The 24,504-nt window shown below is 45.9% G+C and overlaps 1 protein-coding gene across 10 annotated transcripts in view; it reads right to left on the bottom strand.

The window, feature by feature from the left end:
• Positions 1-24,504, bottom strand: part of TNC (tenascin C) — a 92,769-nt gene that overhangs the window by 30,043 nt on the left and 38,222 nt on the right. For 4 of the 10 annotated variants that reach the window (XM_059141980.1, XM_059141981.1, XM_059141983.1 and 1 more), the window contains exons 7-10: positions 22,277-22,546; positions 20,871-21,056; positions 20,517-20,606; positions 18,601-18,864 (exon numbers count right to left, since the gene is read on the bottom strand). In XM_059141980.1, coding sequence (XP_058997963.1) covers positions 18,601-18,864; positions 20,517-20,606; positions 20,871-21,056; positions 22,277-22,546 — 810 coding nt within the window. Of the gene's footprint in view, positions 1-3,425; positions 3,696-6,022; positions 6,296-9,661; positions 9,935-10,503; positions 10,777-18,600; positions 18,865-20,516; positions 20,607-20,870; positions 21,057-22,276; positions 22,547-24,504 lie in introns of all 10 variants that reach the window. The other 6 variants (XM_059141975.1, XM_059141977.1, XM_059141978.1 and 3 more) reach the window with 3 other exon arrangements.

The raw sequence follows: 24,504 nt of genomic DNA, 5'->3' as shown, positions 1-24,504 counted from the left end.
TGGATATGCATTCGGAAAAATAGTCTTTGAACATCTCAAGGAGTTGGCAGTCCACTGAGCACAGCTTAGAAAATGCTACTTTGAAATTTCCTTATTTCATCTTGTTTTGATCTGTTAGGATTGTACAAATTAAAGGCTAATATCCACACAAGAGAAATTCTTCATAGTATTTAGAAACCTAAGTTTCCTATACACCATAGGGAGATCTGCACCCTACCCTACGTACCGCAAAGGTAAAATGGCTTTCACGAAATCCTTCCTGGTGTATCCAGAAGTTAAAAGAAAATTTAGCTAGGTGTTGCATTTTCTGCCTAGAAGATCCACTTACTGGATAATTTGCAAGGACAGCCGGCTCCCCTGGAGGTTAGGTTTCTCTTGTCCCTTAAGGACTAGGAGATCAGGGATGAAGGGACTCATTGTTGATGTAGGGGGCCTGTATCACTGGTTTCAGCTGGGATGTAGATGGTCTGACCTCCTCAATGCACACTTATCAAGTAATACTACCATGAAAATAAGTTCAACTCCAACTCTGTGTTAGAATGAGGCAGCAGTTCTAGAAGTTTGAGGTACTGGGGCCAACCTTTTAGAGTTAGGGAGAGAAGCAGACGATTTCCTCCAGGGACTTGGGAGTTGTGTGGCTGCAGCTCCGGTGTTAAGAGGAAAGAAGGGGTGCACCTGGAGAAACCTTAACTGGACAACTGCACAGCTTAATGCGATGCCAGAAAGTCTCCAAGGGTAACAAGGATTTGGCTCAGAAGCAGAACACGGCCGTAAGGGATGGCACAGGATCTCCTCCTCGGCGATTCGTTTGAGAAGCGAATGATGCTCTAATTTTTAGCCACAACCCTGGCAAATTACTTCAACCACACTGAAGGTAGAACACCCCCCACCCCAAGAGGCCTCTGTTTGTTCCTTCCTTGTATTTTGCTGTGGAAGCCATCTCTCCAAGTAAGGATGCATGTTAGGACTCTTCTCATGCCACCAGACAGAGACCGGCAGTGCGAACACATTCACCATGCAGAGTAAGACCGAGGTTCTCCTGGCAGCTTGGCCTCCAGCTGGCTCCCAAAGGGGGTGGCCAAGCTGAAAAGGGAAATGCAAGAAGGACCTCAAAGATAGAGAGGGAAGGCAGGGTCAGTGCTCCATGCAAGCTGGGACGTCTTTCCGTTCCTGCTTCTGATCCTTCAGACAATTCCTGGGCATGCTGTCTGCTTCCAAGAAACACGGATCTTTTCAGAAATTTAATGCTCTGAATGTTCACCACATGCACCAAGATTTGGACACGATGGCAGATGAAAGAAGACTGACAATTTGTGACAGTTGTCAGTAAATGACAAAGCATGCTTCATAGGGTAAATGTCAAAAGGGACTAGTCTGTTTGTAGGGAAGGCAAGCAAACAGAAATCTCAAGAACACGATGAGATGGCTGGTTCCTCTCACGTGCGTTAGGGTCTTTTCTCTGCATGCTCCAGGCACCACTTTTCAGAATCTTGGAGGGAGAGAAAGAGGATGTAGAACATTCTGATCAGGGGACCAAAACTGGCATGCATGCACCTCTTTGAATACAACAGAGGTAAACTTTGATTAGACCACAGGCAGATGATAAAGGGGATGAAACTAGAAACGATTATTCAAGATCAAATGGAAGGATGATTTAGAAATTTAACCAAGGCAAGTCAGGTTAATTCTATACAAACACACAGAGCAACTCCAGATGTGAGTGCCTATTTAGGAAAAAGAGGGTGATGCCAAAGTTCCTTAATTTGGGGTGAGAGTTTTTCTTTTCTTTCTTTCTTTCTTTCTTTCTTTCTTTCTTTCTTTCTTTCTTTCTTTCTTTCTTTCAAGTTTTGAAGCTCTGATTTGGGTGGCCCTATCAAATCTGAGAATGATCTGGAGGAATGAGGAGGATGAAAAATGGGTAATGAGTGATTTTTTTTTTTTTTTCACCCTCAGAGGAAGTTCAACGGAGAGAGAAGAAGCCATTGTGGCAAGTACCTGTGGTTGCCTGGGCCGTCAGAGTCTGAACACGGTGCCCGCCAATCAGCCCATGAAGGTGGGCAGTGTAATTAGAAGAAGCATTGAGGTTGGCGATGACAGAGCTGCGAGATGCTGCGGGCAGAGAGTGTACCACTGTTTCCTGGCGGGGGTCAGAATTCCTAATTTCTATAAGAAAGCTATCAAAGGTAGCCTCCTGGGCTTTCCACGACAGAGACACACTGGCCCAGGTCACATTTGAGACAGTGAGGTGGCTAAGGAGAGGTTCGGCTACTAAAGTAAGCAGAAAACAAAGAGATATGAAAGTGTGTCAGTTTAAAACACGGTTACAGAGTCAAAAACCAAAACACATAAGACTAAATTCATAAAGTTTTAGACCTCACCCTTGGATAAAGACACAGGTCCTTTGTTGAAACCCAGTTTGCGCCATGGGAAAAGAAGAGGTGGGGTTGGGTGGTTTTCTTCCCTAGGTCTCAGTGTAGTTGAATCTGACCAGGACAACCTCTCCACCACCCCGGTGACAATTTGTAGTCTCACGTAAAATGAGGACAGACCCTCCCTCAGCCATGGGTAACTTCTGTGATAGACGATTTTGATGCTGTGATGTGAACTCTTTTCTGATTTACTGATTCACTGCCCCAAATGGGCTAAGAATGCTATTTTGAGTGGATAAGCCTCTCCTGTCTGAATTCAGATAGAGAATGCCCTTTTGCTGCATCCCAGAGAACATCTCACATAGTATGTCTACCACAGACAGTACAAATTTAAGTAAGAGCAGTGTATGCTTTGGTTGACCAAGTTCCTTATTGAAACATGACTACTTCTATTTTTGAAATCAACCATCCACTCTCTGGGGGCAAGACAGCATGCTCGGGTCTTTGCTCCTAGAGCTGGTGATAGAATTGGGGCATTCTGGATGGCACAGCTTCCTCGTGCCCCCATCTGATTAGTAACCTGCTCTTTTTTTTTTTTTTTTCTTCTTTTGGACATTTTCCCAGTTGAAACAAAACAAATAGCACCAGTTTCATTAAATCATTGGGATACTTGGGTATTAGGAGGTCAACTAGGATAACACAAAATATAATTTTTAAGACCTCTTTGATTGATGCAGATGTCTTTCCAAATCAAGGACAACTCTGGATTTTTAGGTATGGAAGGGCAGAATGCTTTTCTCCAGATTCCATTCGACAATCTGGACCAGACTATGCTTAAGGCTGCATGTGTCCTGGTCAGTAATAGATCAGGCAGGGGACTTCATGGAAATGTACCATTGGGGCCGCTGTGGGAAGAGAGTTAGGTTAACCAGCCCTGCCTCCTAGAGAAGTTCATGAGCTGTGGCCTCAGCAGGTGAGAAGGAGCGGCTTCCCCTTGCCAAGAAGACTCCAGAGACCTAGAGAGAGGGAGTCAGATATGGGAGAGAGCGGATGTACCTGTGGTGGCCGAGGTGACGATCTGAGTCCGGGCACTGGGAGCGAGTCCCGAGAGGTAGATAACAAAGTGATTATTAGGGGGTAGCCCTGAGATGTGGGCGGTTCGTTCAGCACCAGAGATATTGTATTTCATCGTCTCCAAGAACCTATTGGAATCAACAATTTCAATGGTAAAGGTCTCGAAGGCCCCGTCGGTGGCTGTCCAGGAGAGATTGAAGCTCTCAGGAGTTATGTCAGAAACAGTTAGGTTTCCAATTTCAGGTCCTGCGGCTGAAAAAGGGGGCAGGAGAGAAGAAAAAAAAATGGGGGGTTAATGATCAGGCTTGTGTTTTAAGACTGAGGTTGTTAATAGAACCAGGGCTGGGCAGAAGGATCTGCTAGTTCAAGGTTACGGTTGAGAGGCGGCAGGTGTTACCTGGCGGAGCCGGCGGGAGCGACAGAGGGGATTTGTTAACAAGGGAAGACCAAGAGGAGGGTTGGGCAGTTAGATTTTCCTGCTCTGGAGCTGCCTTACGTGATCAGGCTTACTCAGGATCAGGCTGAGATCCTGAGTGGGAGAAGTCATCTAGATGATGTCAGCGGGAACTGCGAACTCAGATGTTTCGGGGAGCCCCACGGCGGGGATGCTGGCCATCGCTCAAAAGATAGGCGTGCTGGCAGCTCTTAGTCTCTTGAATTGCACTCAGGAGACCAAAAGTTGCTTGGCACCCTTCTGGGGGTATCTTTTGCTTTGAAGGAGCTCCCATCTAGTTAAATGAAGACTAAGTAACTCTGATGCCGTTACCCTCTCAAGGTGGTACCTGGAGGCTTCTGCTTTTGTGACTTAAAGGGAACTGGCAACTCGTCAGCGTGGTTCTTGGTATTGTCACTGTATATACCCCTGACAAGGGCTGGCTGTTTTCATATTCTGTTGGAAAAGCTCGTCCTCTCTTAACGGCTTCTGCATGGGCCAAGAAAGCTACTAGTGTGTTGCCAACCAGGAGAGCTGAGCCGAGGCAAGGCATTCAGGCCGCCCTATTCGGCCAAGAAATAGCATTTTGTCTGGGAGACTGCCTCACCGATGTTTTGTCATGCGGCAGGAATAAACTAGGCAGAGGGCAAAGCAGAAGCAAGGTGGTAAGAGCTGATATTGCTTCTCTAACAGGGAAGAAGAAGGCCTTTCCATCTCATCAGATGTAGTGAGACACAGATCAGATGGAATTACGGCCCTTCTGCCCTCCTACCAATTCATCAGAAACAAGACTGTTGATATCATTAAAAAGGGGGAAAAAAAAAACCCCACACATAAAAGTACTATGGGCACCCAAACCACAAGGTCTGCAGGAAAGATCAGAAATGGCAAGTGATTTCTCTTGCTTTCTGGGGAGGGATGATTTATGATCCCGATGTCAGATCAAAGGGCTCTGGGTCCATGCTGGGTAGCCTCAGTTGCAATTCCTGGGCGTTTCAAGGTCATGATTCACACAGTGGCTGTCTGTATTACGTTTGCTTCAGCGAGGATTATTGACACGATTGAGGCTAAAATGCAGAGCGATGCTTTTGCTGGAATCAGGGAGATCGTATGGGTTTGTACGGAAGTTTAGTTGCTGTAACTATCTAAAAATGGGGCAGGCACCTGCAGAACCAAACACGATGACCTCTGCTGAGCTTCTACCCAGTGGAGGCCTGGAGGAAGAGGAGCATAGGAGAACAGTGCTTGGGAAGTCTGCTCACTGCGGCAGGCTCCTGGGGGGCACTGAATGCCTTGCCACCTTGCCAGCTGGAGCGCAGTGATGAGCAGAGTTTAAAGACCATTTACCTCCTGGGTGAGCCCTGGGGGTGTGCCACGCTGAGGCCAACACTCCAGGGAGCACCTCTTGATTAAAAGAGCAAAAAGGGGCATCAGATCTTGGACATTCATAGCCCGGGACATTCCTTGCTTTGAATGCTGCTGTGTGGACTTCTCCTAATGAATGGCTTTTTCTTTGGTACTGTCTCTAGTCATAATTGTGTGATTTTTTTTTTCCTTCCCTTTTTGGTCTAGCTATTTGCTAATTTGGTGTCCTAACAATGACTCAGTATCTGAGAGAAGTGCCCGGAGGAGGGTAATTCAGTTCTCTTATTATACTCAGTGCATTTTAAAGAAACATTTAAATTAAAACATTTCTTTTAAATGCAAGAACCACAGTGCCCATACCCTTGAGGGGTCTGGGATAGTAAAGTACTGGTTTCCAACTTGCAAAAGGACTCTCTAAAGTAAATAATCTGTGCTCTACCAGAACTTACACATAGCCCTGGAGAAGAGAATTAAAACCATCAGGCTGTCTCCTGAAACAGAATGCCATCATTTGGAAAGAGAGGGAGTGGTAGGACTAGGTAAAGGCTGGGAGAGGCTAGAGGCTGGAGGTCAGAAAAAGCAATGGCTGTATCATTCATTCTCGAAATGGCCGGGGCTTGTAGACTGAGGCACAGGTCACAGGGCTGTCGCGCAGCACGCATGAGCAGCCGCTAAGAGGCAGAAGGAAAGGACTCAGGGAGAGAAGCTGACTTTCTGCAGAGTCTCTTGGAGAAGAAGCAGGCGCCTTGGGGAGGGGCATCGGCAGTGGGAAGGAAGGTACCTGTGGAGGCCTCGGCAGAGAGCACCGGTGTCCTATAGCCCTCGATCACCCCGTAGATGGTGACTCTATACGGGGTGGCGGCCTTGAGGCCTGGGACGTCCACAGCCCGCAGGCTGCCGGGCACCGTGAGGTTCTGAGCTGCCTCCACCCCATTGGCCTCCTGCACCTGAATGACAAAGTGCTCATAGGCCTGGTCAGTTGTGGTCCAGTTGAGTTGGAGGCCATCCCAGCCAACCTCGGTCACGGCTAAGTCCCCAAGCTGGGGGAGCTCCTCTGAAGAAGGACAGAGAGGCATCAGTCAGTTCTGCGAAGCACAAAAGGAAGAAACCAAACGTCCCACAGCCCAGGTCTACGGAAGACAGAAAGAGGTGGGAGAGTATTCCTGGGCATGTGTGGTCCTTTTTGGTCTCTGGGCATTTATTTCTAGCTTGAACACCCGTAACCTGGCCACAGCTTTCTTTAGGAGTTGCAAATGGCCAAACAGGGGAAGACCCGCACGGCTCACTGAGAGAGCAATGCTGTCCAGCAGACCACTGAACAACCCACCTGGGAGGGCTCTCGGCGTGCAGGGCCAGAACCCACAGAGCAGCTGGCAAAGTGGGACTGCGGGTCAGGGTAAGAAGGGGAGGGATGGTTAAAAGCGAAGGCTCTGCAGGCAGCTGGGCCTTGGTTGTAACTCCAACAATGATATTTAACCACCGGCGAGTCTTGGACCTATCACGCAGCTTGTCCCTGAGTCTCACTCTCTTCATCTACAGAGGGAGCGGACAGTGCCCTGTCATTGGACTGTGTGATGCTTAAAGACCATTTACAACCCCCCTGAGGGTCATATCTGACCCACAGTGAGTGCCCCATAAGAGGCAGCCCAACAAACACATCACTGTTCAGTTGTTTCACCTTGGAGCTTCTTAGCGGTACTGGAAACAACTGTCTGCCTCGTTTCATGACTTCACGTAGGAGAGACTGTCCAATTGCTGGCCACCTGCTATCGGGCTGGCTTTATAAAGTGTCCGCTCTCTTGGTCTGGACAAGTCTGCTGTTTTACTCAGCTTTCAGGGATCAAATGTTCTGTGCTGGATTCTTGGCTCGGTTCTCTCCCTCCCACCTTCCGCGAGTACTTTGTGCCTGGATGAGGAATGTCTGCACCATGAAGCAAAGCCATTGGTGCGAAATGAGGGCTCACTTTTAATTAAAAGTGATTATGTTTTGCTTGGTAAATGGTGCAGAGCAGGGCCCACTATCTATCTTTCCACCACGTAGGAAGGACAGTTAATGTAGTTCTCATTGCTGATTTAGGAAGTCTGGATTCTGAACATGGCAAAGCCCACTGCCGAGGGGAACACCTTTGAGGATTAAATGCAATCCCAGGCTCTTCTCCTTTTAAAGGCTGAAGTGGCCATGGATTCGAAGTTAGAAAAGGAATTATCTGTAGGAATTTGAGCCACAAGAGGTGCCCCTGAAGTTCTTATTCTTAGATATAAGAATATCTCAGTGGTGAGCCCGAGCACACTCAACCTGTTAGAGGGGCTGATTCAAGCGGTACCACGTGACCGTGATGCTTTGGGACGCTGTCTCTGCAGGAAGTGCCCTCTGCCTCCCTCGCTCACTGAGAAGAGCTGTCCATTTATCTGTTGTGGAGTGGGGTTCCTGGTGAGATTTCATGTGCAAAAGGAGTTCTGTTGCTCAAAACAAAAGTTTACATGCAACAGAGACTGACCGCTAGCATCCTGTATCCAGACCACACGGGCCTCAAAAGCCCCTTTTGCTCATTTGGTCTGAAGATATTTCAAGCAGCACAGGACCATATAACCTGGCCAGCTTTGGTGGATTGGGACATCACCTTTCTCATTTTTGGAATCCTTCTACCGAGGACCAAATTTATTTGGTATATGTGAACAAGAAGAACAAATTATTTGAAAGAGGTTATATGGGTGGTATTATCAAAACACAGGATGTATAGCAAAGGGCATGGGCTGAGGGCCCAGCATAAAAACCCTCCAAAAATTTGGCTCATTTGCCCCCTTTCAAGCTATTTCTAAAAACCTCACAAACAGCACAGAATTTTCCTATAACAGATGCAGCAGCATATTTCCAGGGGACAGATTGGATAAATTGTTTTTCTTCTCCACACTGAATGAAAAACAGTGGAGTCAAATGTGACTGCTGCTCTCTTTTGGAAATGTGCTGGCTGTCCTGAGTGTCTGTTAAGGAGAGAATGAGAGACTCGGACAGTTTCGGCTGAAGATGGCCAGATCATTTCAAAGGTTATTCCATGGACACATGACTATCCGTTGGACGGCAGTCAGTGACTCTGAGGCCACTCATAATAAGATTTCTCTAGAAACTTTTGACCTTATTCTTGTGCCACAGCCCTACTATTTCTGTTATTTTCATTACGATATGTTGCTGCCTGATGTATTAACCTATTTGCTGTTCAGTATTTCCTACAGGATGTGAGCTTCACTAAGCACTTTCGGTCATGGTTTCATTCACTGCGCAGGACAATGTTCCGAGGTGGGGTATTATCTCTGAACTGAAGGTGAGGAAAGAAGGCTCAGACATGTCAAACGACAGACCCAAGAGCATTCAGCCAGGAAAGTGGACTTCCAACCCAGACCTTCCTAAATTAGAACTTGCATTCTCACTGCCTGTCAGGAACATGGAGATGAAACTATGACGCTTGGGGAATGTTCTCTATCCCAAAGGGAGGTTGGCTCAGTCAAGTTCCTGGCGTGGGAGGAGGGACCTATACCTGTGACGACCTCCACAACAAGCGGCGGAGTGCTGCGGCCTCTGACCTCGCCATGCAGGGTGATCGTGTAAGGAGTCCCGGCCCTGAGACCTGGGATTTCCACGGAGCGCAGGCTCCCGGGAACCGTGAGACTGTGAGCTTCCTCGGCCCGGTCAGCCTCCTGGATCTCTATGATAAACTGCTCATAGATCCCATCAGGGGCCATCCAGTCCAGACTGAGGCCATGCCAGCCGACCTTGGTCACTGTGAGGTTTCCCAGATCTGGAACCTCTTCTGCATGAGGACACAGAGTTGCCGAGTTACTAAAAAAAGGAACTGCATGCAAGGATTCGGGTAAGATGACCCTCCAGCCGAGGCTGGGCGGAGTCGTCTGGTGAGTGTTGATTACAGATGCGTGATTTACGGCAGGTGTGGAGCACGCTCTAACTGCAAGCACTAAAGCCAGAGTTTTTCTCTTTGGTCTCCGGGAATGAAAGACAGTTCTAGGAATTGTTCATAACTTCCATGCTTAACATATAAATGGGGCTTTAGGGAATCTTTTAGTGTGTTCTTAAAATGAGCTCACACCAGTTTTTTTTCCTTTTCCACTTGCAAAGTGTGCTTTCCAACTCCTTAGCTATTATGATTGAAACTTGCTTTGAAAGAAAAGTCACCTCTCACTTTTGTAAGGGAAGAGTAGGTGGAATTTTCCATGGAATTGGCTACCATGCTGGACCAGGACATGCCCAAATAAGGGCTAGGACATTTGGAGGGAAGTGGGGATGATTCACTGGTGTTCCCCGAGGGGAGGGGGGCACGGCTGAGCCCAGCTTACAGCAGGAAGAGCTTGGATGTCCCCTGAGCAGAGACAAGGGGAGGAAGCAGATTATTGGACTGGTTTAGAATACCTGTCAAGACTTCAACAGAGAGAGGAGTCGTGCTGAAGTCCCGTGTGACCCCACGGATGGTGACGCTATAGTGAGTGGCTGCTTTGAGCCCAGGCAGGTCCACGGACCTCAGTCCTCCCGGGACTGTGAGGTTCTGGGCCGCCTCGACCGCATCAGTCTCCTGCACCTGAATGAAAAACTGTTCATAGGCTCCTTCCGGAGCAGTCCAGTTGAGCCTGAGGGCATCCCAGCGTACCTCGGACACAGCGACCTCTCCCAGACCGGGAGTTGCCCCTGCAGAAGGACAAAGAATGAGTTTCATGATCAAATCACACAGCAAGATCCAGGGAACCTTGAACACCCGAGTAGACTTCATATTACTGAAAAATATAGGACTTTCTCTAGACAAACATGCATCGTGCAACTTCCTGAATTTGAGAAAGTGAGCAAAGAGCATGCGGGCTAGGAAAATATTTGTCATTTTAGTTCATTAAAGAGTTACCCCAACCCTCAGTGCACAGGGAGATTAATGTTCTGATTTTTTTTTTTTTCTCTTAAATATAATGCCTTCACATCCCTTCCCAAGAGGGAGTCCATGAAGCTCATGACCCCGCCGCTGGGGCTGTGGGTATCGTCCCCAGGCAGGGCTCTGCGCAACCCCAAAGGGTGTTGTTCACATGGGGTGCGCTGTCAAAGGTGCCCTCAGAGTTGTACAGCCTGATGGCTCCCCTTTATGAGACACCACAGCGCTATGACCTGGGGCAGGCCAAGTCCAGTCAGGAGTGAGTCGTGTCTGATGAGCCATGGGTGATTTCCTGTTAGGGACAGCAGGAGCTAGAAATGGAAGCATGAGAGAGAGGTACCTGTAGAGGCCTCAGCAGAGAGCACCGGTGTCCTATAGCCCCCGATCACCCCGTAGATGGTGACTCTATACGGGGTGGCGGCCTTGAGGCCTGGGATGTCCACAGCCCGCAGGCTGCCGGGTACCGTGAGGTTCTGAGCTGCTTCCACCCCGTTGGCCTCCTGCACCTGAATGACAAAGTGCTCATAGGCCTGGTCAGTTGCGGTCCAGTTGAGTTGGAGGCCATCCCAGCCAACCTCGGTCACGGTGAGGTTTTCCAGTTCAGGGGCATGGCCTGAATAATGACAGAGATGGGTCAGTTAAACCCTTCCTCAAATTCCTCTCCTTCTGGGAACCCAGAAATGGCAAAGCCATTGCCAACGCTGAAAAGGCCTGCTGTGGGAGCTGGGGTGGGGCCGATTGCCATGTTTCTCTCAGTGTAAGCCCCAGTGCTATGGCCGCCATCAAAACATCAACAGAAAACTCAATATAATACTTATTTTTCCCTGTTGCCTCTTTGCCTGTGTCTTTTGGAAATGGCATTTTCCTCCTGACCAGCGTCCTGTGGATCTAGAAAACTCTACACATCCATGTTTGTAGTGTTCTAGGCTTTGGTTTCCATCATGGAAAGTGTCTGTCATCGTAAGGACAAGACCATAAGGAACAGCTTCCAGGCATTCCTAGGTTGCTGGGTCTAAGCTGCTCAGCCTTCTGCATTTTGAGAGAATTGGATCTTGTTTCCTTAGTCTCATTTAGAGGATCTGTTTTATAGTCTCTATGCTGGGATTTTTTGTCAGTTCTGGGGGCTCAAGTCAGTTTATATAAAACCACTTCAGGAAGATCAGAGATAGATGAACATGGTCCAAGTAAGGTTGTACTGAGGAATGGGACGAGTCTTTACAAAACAGTCCCTTACTGGAGAGAAAGACTGAGACCTGGGACAAACCGAGCTTATTAAGCTCAATTAAAAGCAAAGGTGATCTTTAATCATCTCCTGTACACACAAAGTACAGCAATAACACACCTGTCTGAATATGCCTTCCCGGTAACAATTCGCCCAGGGCGGAGCTTAAGTGGGCTTTGCGTGACCTAGGAATAAAGGACTTCTTCTAGAAATGGATCCTGTAAACAATAGAGCAAGAACTGCCTCGAGCTCATTTAAAAGAACAAATTGTTTTTCCATTGGCTGCTAGTTTCAAAAGAGCCCTATGTGCCCATTAAAGGACACCTCTAACCTGAAAATCCTAGCTTGACTGGATGGAAGACATCCTTTCTGAGGGAAAAAATCTTTCTTTTCAAGAATCTATTTAATTCAGACTTTTCCAAGCTCTGGGAAAAGTTCTTCCTTAGTGTTTCACATTGACAAAGCCTGTACTCCAGCAAATCTTATTTGATCTGAACAGGGGTCTGCAAACTATTATCTGAGGGCCAAGTCTGGCCTATTGCCTACTTTGGTAATGAACTGTTAACAACAGTTTTTTTTTTTATAGTTTTCAATGGTTGGGGTCAAAAATCCAAAAAGAAGAATATTTCATGATATATGAAAATACAAATGAAATTCAAATTTTGGTCTATATATAAAGTTTTATTGGAACAGCCATGCTTGTTCATTCATGTATTGTTGATGGCTGCTTTTCTGCTACAGGGATCCTTGAATAGTTGTGACAGAAACCTTCCAGCCTGAAAAGTCTAAAATATTTACTCTCTGGCCCTCTACAGAAAATGTTGGCCATGCCTCTTCTTGAACTCCATTCTACAGGCTCCTCATATAACGCAAATTCATGCCCTGAAGTTCACCCGAAGCAGTTCTTAACCACACAAATGTGATATTGATCAGAAAGATCATTTGGGGGAAAGAAAGGGAAAGTCAGCCATCCTTAAACCCACTGGCCCTTGTGAGGCCAAAAGCACTGCTACCGATATAACAGTTGTCTCCTCGACCTTGGGATTTAAGCACAACTAAAATCAAGAGTGTGTCCTTTTCAAATATTCTAGTAGTCCTCACGCATGAAGAGATATAGGACAAAAACCAATCGAAGCCACACTTCAAGGGTAGGGAGATTAACCCTATCATCCACAAATGCCCCCTGTGACTCATCCCACTTTCCTCTCCTTTTCTCCTGCTGTCAAAACTGCTCGTCAGGAGCTTGGATGGCACTGACAATTTTCCTCTTTATGTGAATTAAGTCACCATCTCTCCTTCTCAGCTAACTGCTTTTAAAGCTGTCTTTCTACACCATCTCTCCTTCTCAGCTAACTGCTTTTAAAGCTGTCTTTCTAATTCAGACATAAAGCCTTTTTTATTTTTTCCCATGAAAACAATGTCAAGAACCATTGTTGCTGGGAAGGTGAGGCGAGGTACCTAACTGGGGCGGGGAGGAGGAGGTCAGGAATGGTTTTGGAAAGCTCTTGCAGTAAAGATGGATGCAGAAAGGACGGGAGAGGATGCGCAGTGGGAACTGTCTCTTCCGGAGGAGAACCTTCTCTTCTCTCTAGAATGGCTTTTTTATGCCACTGGCACTATTACATGACACCCCTCACGTCCTGCTCCCTCCGTTCTTACAGCTGACAAATGACTTCCACATAACACCATGTTGCTCAGTAAATATTAATAATCAGGGTAATATTTCCACCGAAACATTTGACTATTCTTCTACTTTTTTTTTTTTTTTTTTTTTAACAAGCAGATCAAGGAAGAGTATCAGTTTATCTTTAGCGAGCCGGGCTCTGACTGTTTCTGCCATGGGTGCTATCGGCGTCCCCCATCCCCACCCTTTCTCCCTAAACAAATGCTAGTTAGATAAGTAAAAGGTGTAACTTCAGTGAATAGAATTGAGATAAATTGAAGGGATAATTATGAAATTAGAGGGAATGCTGCAAACAAAAACACAGTGGACAATAGCTGAGGTGGGGACTAAGAAGTTTCACATAAATGCAAACTCTACATTTCAACAGCAAATGACACATTGGTGGCCTTACTGTCCCCGGAGCCCAGTGTTTCCGCTCTGTCATTCCACGCTGCATTTCTTGGCATTTCTTTATGAAAAGGCTGTTGTCTTTTTCCTTACAGCTGTGCACTGGCATCTACCCTCTGAACAATGTCAGTGGGCCTGGGAAATCAGAAGGTCGAAATCCCATTTCTATGCTCAGGGTGGGTTGACCAGCTGGCCTGGAGGAATTTCCGGCTGTGCCAACTTTAAACCTTCAGATGTGCCAACTTTAAATCTTCCACCATCTTGTAGATGGTGATTACCAAGTTCTAGCTAATTAGGAATTCACTTGCGGTGTTCACTGACGGGAGAAAGTGATTCTCCCAAAGCAGGTAGATGGCCGAATTCAAACCTGAGGACCCAAAGGGTGGAGTTAATTGCTTTGATCTCACCTTGCAAAGTCAAGGTAATTAAAATTAAATGCCTTGCCTGCCTTAAAACTTTTCAGTGACTCTTTATCACTGTCAAGAATGGAGTCCAAGCCCCTTAGCACGATATTCACTGCCCTTCGAAGACAGTCTCTGATGATGTCTCGAACCCCATACCTTGCTGTTCTCCTAGTCTATCTTAGGGCAGGACTGGAAAGCCTGTGTTTCACTAGTAGGAAGTGTCTCGTGCCTTCTCACATGCTGTTCCTCCTGCTGGAAATGTCATTACCCCCTTCCTCACTTCCTTTCCTCTTTGAGGACTCAGCCAAGTGTCACGTCTTCCAAAAGGCCTTCTCTGGTATCCATCTTTCCCTTTGCTCAGGTCTGGAATGGATCCTTGTTTCTGCTCTCATAGCTTCCCCAACTTCCCTCTAAAACAGACTAGTTATAGTCTTATAATTTTGGTGTTGGTTCTTTCTTTCTCTCTGCAGTGTGCCTCACGGTGTGCCTTCCTGTTCTACAGAGACACCAGCATTGTCCGACCCATAGCAGTTAAGTAATAAATATTTGTTGGAGGGTTACATATTTGAATAAATTCAGTTTGTTCCATGAATAAATCAGAACGGTATCTCAGCAGAATGTTCCCTGTTACTTGCAGCTGTGACTACAAGCAAAATGCCACTGTTCTGCTTTCCAAACCCATGAGAACTACTGGGGTATCACAGATGAGTTCTTATGCTGGTAAGGAAAGATGCTTTCTTGGCCTTGTGTTTTTCATATTCTCTCTGCTCTATGTGCCTCCTGCTCACAGCAAATCCATGGCCTCACTTTAAGTGGGGTTTCATTGAGTTTATCAAAATATAAATGCGGGGTGTGGGGCCTGGGGGAGATGCCTGGCACACATTAATATTCCTCAACTTTAATGGGCTTCTACCTTTCTCTCTTTCCTTCTCTCTCTCCCTCCGTCTCTCTCCTGATCCTCCCTCTTTCCCTCCTCTCTTTCCTTCCTTTTCTATCTAGAGTAAGCTTAACTGAAGACAACAGAGTAACATTCCTTCCCTTAATCCTGAACAGGGGGAATTTGGGCTGTTAATGCAGAGGTAGAAGGAAAAGACCAGGAGAGTCAACAGAAACATTACCACTCTGGTGTAGCTAGAGCCTCATGAAGCCTCATGAAGCACATGTCTTATGCTTGGCCCTGTCTAAGGCATTGGGGATGGTGCAGCACTGGATAAAGGGGACAGAAGTCTTTACATTCTGGTCGGTAGTCGGAGGCAGGTCATAGGCAAATAAACCAACTACTGAAAAATATCAGGGCAGGTAAGGAACTCTGCAGCAGCATGAAGGAGTCAGTCAGGATGGAAACACCATTTCAAATTGGTGGCCAGAGAAGTCTGCTGAGAAATCACTTGAGCTAAATAAAATGAGGGGGATGCCAATGAATAACTGGGAGAGGAGTGGTATTTGGGCAGTAGAAATGGCATGTGCAAATGCCCTGAGGCAGGAGCAGGCTTGGTAAACTCAAGGAACAGCAGGAAGGTCAGGGTGACCAGGGTAAAATGAACAAGGGGAAAAATGGTGGGAGTGAGGTCAGAGAGACTGGAAGAGACAGATCCTTTAGGGCCATGTAGGCTGTGGTAGGGTCTCTGGATTTTATTTCAGGTGTGATGGGCAGCTGGCTTACACGTACTTTTAATTTGGTTCTGCATCAAGGAAAAAGTTTGCCCTTTGGCTCAATTCCATGGTTAGAGCTCTAGAATTCCCTGGGAAAAAAACTGCCCTGGGGACAGCCAATTCCGCATCTTCTCTATAAGACCCCTCTGCAGACTTGTGCTCTTATCCAGTGATGGGGCTGCTTGTGTGGTATGAGCGCCCAATCTTGGTTTCAGCTCAAGTCATGATCTCAAGACTGTGGGATCCAGCCCTGCATCAGGCTCTGCACTCAGCATGGAGTCTGCTTGAGAGTCTTTCTCCTGCTCTGTCTTCCTCTGCCCCTCCTGCTCAGGCCCTCTCCTTCAAATAAATAAACAAATCTTTAAAAAAAGGAAATTAAAAAATAAAAAAAAGTTTCTGCCCATCTCAAGACTTTCCTGATGCCCCAAAATCATCCTGCGTTCCCGTTGAACTCTCTGTACCCCCAGCTTTAGCAAGTGGAGTGTTGTGTTGTTGGGCTGTGTATCAGCAAGTTCCTCAGCAGCACACATCTATCCTAATCCTAACTTATCTAGAATCCCTAGAACTTAGTGCACAGAGCTCAGCTGTAAACATTACTGGTCAAGTAATGTAGAAGACTTGAAAAGACAGAATTCGAGAGAAGGAAAGAGATGTCCACCTCACTTTTAATGAAATAAAACTGTCTTATGGAGAAAGCCCTATGGAAAAATATTCTGGAGACCATGGGGGAAGAGCCAATAAAAGGAACTCTGCACATTTTTTTTTTCCTGAAATGAAAGATGTCTTTAAATAGACAACGTGATTTTTTGGAAACCATATTAAGGATGTGTGGTGGGGGAAATGAAACCACTGAGTCTTTGGGATGCCAAAACTGGGCTTTTAGTTGGAGTCTAAAAGTAATCTCAGCCTGTGGTTCACTTGAAAACTTTTGTCTTCCTGAGCTGCTGAGGTCTGGGGCTTCTCCACTGGAGACAGGAGCTAACCTACCTACAGCCAGAAAGTAAAAGGATGGAGTAGAGATAGGAAAATCTTTGATATAGCATTTGTCAAATGCAGGGAAAAGTGGGAAAAGAGAGAGAGAGAGAGAGAGAGAGAGAGAGAGAGAGAGAGAAGGAAGAGGAGGAGAGGAAGTAGGAAGAACAAAGAGAAAGAAATGTCTTCTCTATTGTTTTTCAGGTTCATTTGCTGTCCCTTGACACCTTCTGACAAGCTCATGATTATAAAGTTGAAACACTCAAATCTCTACCAGAGATCTATTTATTCTGGATTCTATGTTGCTCCTCCTTACCTAGGATTGAACCATCCCTCCAGAACGCCTTGATGATCATTTCATAGCTGGGTGGGAAGCAGTGCAAAGTCAACAGAAGTGACCACTTGAGCTCACTTGAGATTCTGTGAAGAGGCTGCTCTTTGTCTACCAAATATCCCTTTTCTCTCTCTCTGATAAACAATGACAATTTTATGTGGGCAGCAACAAGCTGAGCCAGAAGATTACTTTTCCTAGACTTGCTTATAGCATGGGGTAGCCCATGAAATATGAGTAGTAGTTAATGGTGAAGTTTCCAGAAAGACTCATCTAGGAGGTACTCCTTGGTTTTGGTTCTTCCTCCTTCAGGATGCCTAGAACACAGATGTGAAGGCTGTACTGTGGCAGCCATATTGTGACATGGAGGTGACTTTGGGAATGGAGCTGAGGACTAAGAATGGTGGAACAGAAAAAGAGAAGGAGACCAAGTCTCTGATAACTTGGCACTATTACCCAAGACCTGAACCACCTAGCTTCAGATTTACCTTATGAAAAACCAACTTCCATTTTGCTGAAGTGACTGTTTTTTGAGTTCTCTGTTATTTGCAAGGGAAGGTACTCATAAATGATGAAGACTCTTCAAGGCCATTTCCAGATTTGCCCATCATTATGACCTCTTTTCTGCTTATTGAGATTGAGTTGGACAAACATCCCGGCTGTGACACTTTCTCCAGCTGACCCTGATTCTCCCAATCACCCCCTTTCCTTGATGGTGTTCAATCTAATATTCCCACTGTCTAATTTCACCCCATAGACAGTGAGCAGGAGCACAGGAGTGAAAATAACAATGCTAAGTACATGACTCACTTTCCCCTCCGATATCAGCACACTACAATGTATTGAGTGGGTTTTCTCAATAAAGACTAAATTGAGACTAAAGACATTCCTTGTCAAGCCCTGAAGAATTAAGATTTTCCACCTATACCTCTAGAATAGTTTGGGGCCACAATTCGTGCACATATTTTTAATACCAGGAGAATGGATTTTTTTTCCTGATTATTTTTTCAACTTAGCCACTGAGGAACTATGGCAGCAGGTACCAGGAACAGGATATTGGGCTAGAAGGAACACCGCACTTCAGGATTTAGCTGTCATGGAAAAAAGAAGTTTGCCTCTTAGAGACTAGGAGAAAAGAGAAAATGCGGAGGGCACTGTGCTAGCCTCCAAGGATCAGACGCAACATTTCAGGTAACCTTGAAAGGAAGCAGAAGACCTGAAATAAAGACATTCAGTGGGATGGGTGCTTGGCTGGCTCAGTCAGTAGAACACGTGACTCCGGATTTTGGGATCATGAGTTTGAGCCCCACATTAGGTGTAGAAATTACTAATAAATAAATAAATAAATAAACAAACAAAAAAAACATTAAGTGGGAAAAAAAATTATTACCAACACCTTGGTCATCTTGAAAAAAATAAAGTGAGAAGTAAATTAATTGTTAGGCTAAAGGAGGGGAAAAAAAAATAAGAAACGGTTTAAAAAACTCTGTAAAATGCACAAAATAAAATAAAATTTAAAAAAGCCCAAGACAAACACAAACCCCGCTGCCTTAAGTTCTCCTAGGAAGAAATATCTTAAAAAATGATAGTAATTTCCGAGCAAGAAGACTTCGCTGAATCAGCTGACAGAGGAAAAGAGATTTAAGTAGCTCCTTCAAAGCACTATGTAGAGAAAGTTGTGTGTTTTCCCACCTGGTTTTCCCCTGGGGAGACAGGCAGACTTCTGGGTCTGCAAACCTCAGAATCAGCAGAGGGTCTGGAGAGAGCTCAGAGGCTGACCTCACCTGTAGATGCCTTTACTCGTGCGGGTTTGCTCTTCTGTCTGCCCTTCTCGGCGATGAGGAGGATGCTGTATTCCTTCCCGGGTTCCAGGCCTCTCAGGACATAGGACGTGGTGTCTCTAGGAAGCTTCACATCCACCGGCTGGCCAGAGGGCAGGCTATAGTTGAGGCGGTAATGGTCAAATTTGGCTAAAGGCCTCCTCCAGAGCAGGGTCAGGTTGGTCTCTGTGGTTTCAGAAACGCGTAGGTCCCTGGGTGCGTCCATGTCTGAGAGGAAAGCAGAGAGATGTCCAGGCCTTAGGCTGGGAGGCAGGGCTGCTTTGGGCTAAGCATCCCAGCTCTGCCCTACAGAGGCTGTGTGGCTGCAGGCAACTTCCTCATCTGGGTCTGTTTTCATGTTTTGGAAGATTAAAAGGGATATAGTGGTATATGTCCATACCATGAAATACTACTCAGTTAAAAGCATCTAAAAAGAACTGACTGTTGACACAAGGATCAATTTGAATAGACCTGGGACCTTGAGAGAATTACATGGAGTGAAAAAGCCTCTCTCTGCAGGTTGCATTCTCTGTATGATTCCTTCTATGTGGCATTCTTGAAATAACAACAGCACAGAGATGAAGACTGGGGATTTCCCAGGGCTAGGGAGAGGGGGAGGGAGGGAAGGAGTTGCCCGTGGCTATAAAAAAAAAGGGACAAAAAAAAAAGGGACAAAAGCGACCCTAGTGATGGAACTATTCTGTGTCTTAACCATACCGATGGATGAAAAAAGCTGCTCAGGATAAAACTGTGTAGGGCTAAGTACACCCACCTACAAAAATGAGCTGCATGTACTGTCCGGTGAAATATACATAAAGCTGATAGATTGTGTCAATGTCAGTTTCCTGGTTGTGATATTGTTCAATGATTACACAATTGTTAGCCATTGGGGGAAACTGAGGGAATCCCTCTGTATCATTTCTCACAACAGAATGTGAATTGACAATTACCTCCAAAGAAAAAGATAAAAAAGAGTGTGTGGGGCAACTGGGTGACTCAGTCAGTTAAGCAACTACCTTCCGCTCAGGTCATGATCCCAAGGTCCTGGGATAGAAGCCTGCATCGAGCTCCCTGCTCACTGGGGAGACTGCTTCTCCCTCTCCCTGCCGCTCTGCCTACTTCTGATCTCTCTCTGTGTCAAATACATAAATAAAATCTTAAAAAAAAAAGTGTGTTTGTGCAAGTGATCAGCATTGGGTCCTGCATAATGGGGAAGCTCCATGAGGCATGACCTTCATCCCCTTTGCACACCAGACCCATTTTCTTCACAGTGACTGGGGGGAGGATGGAGGAGGCTGGTGGAGAACTAGAGGGAAAAGTTTTCTTTTAACAAATTTTCCAGGGCGGGGGGGGGAACTTGAGCAAAGAGTCAATGGCTTCAAATCATACAGCTCCTTCCTCATCGCCCTCTGCCAGAGCCTGGAGCTTCAGGATGAAAGTAAGAGCACAGTCTGTCTGAAACTATGTTCCTGCTACCTACTGTCTGTAGGACAAGGGTATAGTATAAAAGTCAGGTGTTTCCTAAAAAAAAAAAAAAAAACCTCCCAGATGTGTTTTGATCAGACTGTGGTTTATTTAAAAAAAAAAAAGAAGAAGAAGAAAGAAAAAGAACTGATTATGAACTTTAAAAAAAGTTGGCAGGTTTCTTATAAAATCTGGTTCCAATTTCTCATAAAAAAAAATCTCATTCCCCTTTAGGATCATTAAGATGCAGTGTGGTTATGTTACTTTTGAATTGGACATCTGGGATAGATGATCCTAGGGGATGCTTTCTCCTCTGTGCATCTACTGTTTCTTTCCAAATAGGTTTTCTGCCTCCTGGGCCCCAGCGTGTCTGCCAGCGCCAGCCCGGAGGTGGTGGGGACCAACGACTGTCTTACCTGTGGCCGCATTGATGGTGGCTGGGTCGCTCTCCTTGTCAGCCTTCACAGCAGACACTCCAATCCCATATTCAGTTCCTGGCCTCAAACCTAAGGGAGAATGTGCAGGTGGATATTTAGCCCCAAACTGGGAAAACTTTCCGAGGATCATGAAGACAGTCCTGAGCTGTCTGTCACTGCACCCTATGATCTCTCAGTGTCTGGTATGTTCTACAGCCTGTCTCGCTGAAGTCCAAGTGAGAGAACTGCTGGGACTGCACTTCTTTCTCTCTGTGGGGGGCTGCAAAATGGGGACATGCCCCACCCCTCCCAACCCAGTGTGTGGGTGGGCTGGGTCGGGGAGGCAGAGCTCACCTATGAGCGTGGCTTTGGTGGTGGCTTGCTGGCTCCGTGGGACTTCGACCTCGGCGTGGTCACCTCCCGAGATGGGTGCATACTTAATTCTGTAACTGTCAGGGGCCGCCTTGCCGTTCTTCCATTCCAGGGTGATGCTGTTGTCCGTCTGGGAGACGCGACGGAGATTCCTAGGAGCATCCAGGCCTGTTTGGAAGAGGAAGGGACATTTGCATTGAAAATGCTAGGCGCTAGGAGAGTGGGAGTCTGAAAATTCAAGCTAAGACATGCAGCACATGCTCCTGGAGAAAAAATGGCAACACCCCCTCAACTCAGTACCCAACGGACAGATCTAACAAATACTGCATCTCAGGCACCTCTTTTGCCCTTATTTTATTTTATTTATTCGTTTACCTTTCCCCATTATTAATGTGTGTGATACTCTAGTCATTTTCATGCTCCTCAGATTTTATGCTTAAAAAAACTACACATAGAGGCGCCTGGGTGGCTCAGTGGGTTAAAGGCTCTGCCTTCAGCTCAGGTCATGATCCCAGGGTCCTGGGATCGAACCCCACATCTGGCTCTCTGCTCAGCAGGGAGCCTGCTTCCCTTCCTCTCTCTCTGCCTGCCTCTCTGCCTAACTTGTGATCTCTGTCTGCCAAATAAATAAATCTTAAAAAAAAGAGAAAAATACACAGAAACTTACGAATAAGGTAAGTTTGAATGAGTGTAAGAACTGGTATGCCGTGCCCATCGCTGTATTTCTAATAATTCATAAGTTACTGAGCTTTGAAAAAATATTTATTGGCTCAATGATTGATGGATCTGTTGGGACTTCTAAGAAAATGCCACAGGGGTGACTGGCTGGCTCAGTCAGTATGTCTCCGTTTTCAGCTCGGGTCATGATCTCAAGGGCCTGGATGAAACCACATGTTGGGCTCCATGCTCAGCTGGGAGTCGGCTTCTGGGTTTTCTCTCTCCTCTCCCTCTGCCCCTACCCTCACTCATGCTCTCTCTCTCAAATAATAAAATCTTTTAAAAAAAGGAATGCCAGAGGCATCTTTGTTATTCATGCTTTCCATAAACTGCGTTTTATTATGGAAATATTTACATGAATTTTATTTTAATCAGAACTTCTTTTACCTGAGATTGTCAGACCAGCACTTTCCCAGTATGCTTTTGTGTGTGTGTGTGTGTGTGTGTGTGTGTTTTAGAAAGTTATTTGGATAGAGTTTTTTTTTTCCTTGAAAAAGTTGATCAATTGCTACAATATTTTAAAATAAATATTTAAAGGAATGAAATTTCCCTTTCTACTGTCTATTTCCATTTCCACTGTCCGAGGAGCCTGGAAGGACCCCAGCGGAGTGGGATGGATGTCTCACAACCCTACTTTCCCTTCTGGCTGTTCACCGGAGAAGGCCCACTACCTGTTGTGAAGGTCTCCTTGGCCGGGTTGCTGGACATGTCACCTCTGCGGGAGATGAGGGACACCTCATACTCGGTGTCCGGCTTCAGGTTACCGATGGAGTACTGGTTCTCATCCTGGGTGAGATCAATGGTGGTGCGGTCGCCAGGCACATCTTTGATCCCGTAGGAGAGCTCAATGCCATCGATCTCGGCCAGAGGCTTGAACCAAGTGATCAGGGCTGTGGTGTCCGTCACATCTTTCACCTCGATCTGGCTGGGGGCATCCAAACCTGTGACAGGCAGACAGCAGAGTGGTTTCAGAGACTGGGGCCGGCGCCATGGGCTGAGCAGAGAGGGGTTTGCAGCCATCCAGCTCCATGCATGGACGGATCAGTGTCTACTAACCATTCTACCTTCTTTTGTCTTTCTGAGTCTTCATTTCCCATTTGACAAACTTTAGATAGGCAGGATGACAACTACCTTGCAGGGCTTGTTGTTATTTTGAACAGGAAAGGAGATAATATTTGCAAAGCACCGAGCGCAGAGCCTGGAGCATGGCAGTCACATGATAAGTGGTCGTTGCCCTGTTACTATTATCATTTCCATGCTCATGAGTTAAGAAACGAGCTTAGGGGGGCACCTGGGTGGCTCAGTGGGTTAAGCCGTTGCCTTCGGCTCAGGTCATGATCTCAGGGTCCTGGGATCGAGTCCCACATCAGGCTCTCTGCTCAGCAGGGAGGCTGCTTCCCTCCCTCTCTCTCTCTCTCTGCCTGCCTCTCTGCCTGCTTGTGATTTCTCTCTGTCAAATAAATAAATAAATAAAATCTTAAAAAAAAAAAAAAAGAGGGCGCCTGGGTGGCTCAGTGGTTTAAGCCGCTACCTTCAGCTCAGGTCATGATCCCAGAGTCCTGGGATCGAGTCCCACATTGGGTTCTCTGCTCAGCAGGGAGCCTGCTTCCTCCTCTCTCTCTGCCTGCCTCTCTGCCTACATGTAATCTCTCTGTCAAATAAATAAATAAATAATTAAAAAAAAAAAAAGAAACAAGCTTAGGGCCTTTTTCAGTTAAAAAAACATTAATTTACATCTGAAACTATCGATGTACTGTAAGCAGGTTAATTGAATTTAAATTTAAATTAAAAAAAATAAAAAAACAAAAAAACATTTATTTAGTCTCTCTGGCTTTTTAAATAAGCAAAAATCCCTGAATGGCTGATCAGAATTATGGAGCTCAAATGGGAGGCCACGCCTGGCTTACCCGGGTATGGAGAGTTACTTGTGAGGAAAGAATTCAGGTAGAAAGCCATGGCTTGTCCCAAGCCTCACCATCTTTGTGCCTTCACCTCAGACTCCTCCTGTCCCACCCAGCCTTGTGCTCTCACGTGCGCGTGTGTTGTGTTGTGACAGCAGGTGCGGCATGCTGTTTCTCCCCTCCTGGCCTCTGCACTTGTTCTTCCTGAGATCACCCCTCCTCCTCGAAAAATCTCTTAGTCATCCCTCAAAACCCCACTTAACCTGTCACTTCCTAACGAGATTCCTCTTTGACCCTTGTAATCAGGTGAGCACATACACCCTCCTCAGCAAGTACAAAGGTTCAGTTTATGTAAGATGGGTAAGTTCTAGGGATGTGCCCAACAACAAAGGGACCGGAGGGAATGCTACTCACGAAGAGAGCAAATCACATTCTAAGTGGTCTTAGCACAATTAAAAATAAGAGGAAAAAAAATAAGAGAATCCAAAAAAATAAATAAATAAGAGAATCCTAATACACTTTTTTCACTGTTCTGTAACATATTTTTCTAGTTTATGTATTATTCAACGTAGATAGGGTCTAAATTAATTTATTTGGAAAGTGGGTCTTTGACCTCCTTTTCATCCCCAGCATAGTGTTGGACTTTGTCCTTTATGTCTGAATTCTCTTTTTCTAATTACATAAACAATTTTAATGCAAACATTAAAACTGAAAATTTGGCAAATGCCTAAAATTAAAATATGAAGGCATCCAGTCAAAATTTCCTTGTTTCTTCAATTTAAAAAGAGCTACGTTTGTGTTTTTAGCACTGGTTTAGGAAACAATTAGAAAAGTTCCTTTCCAATGAAAGGAATTTCAGTGTTATATAGGGAACGAGGAAGAATAAGTCCTATCTGACTGGGAGAAACCTGCAGAGTCTATCTTTTGAATTCTAAGCCTTCATCCATCAGTCTCAGCCTACAGACAATGAACCCAGAGAATGCGCAATGAAAGCAAAG

This window comes from Mustela lutreola, chromosome 12 (assembly GCF_030435805.1).
Source record: "Mustela lutreola isolate mMusLut2 chromosome 12, mMusLut2.pri, whole genome shotgun sequence".
In the NCBI taxonomy this organism is placed as follows: domain Eukaryota; kingdom Metazoa; phylum Chordata; class Mammalia; order Carnivora; family Mustelidae; genus Mustela; species Mustela lutreola.
The sequence above is the reverse complement of the archived record's forward strand: the minus strand, read 5'-3'. Positions and strand labels throughout refer to the sequence as shown.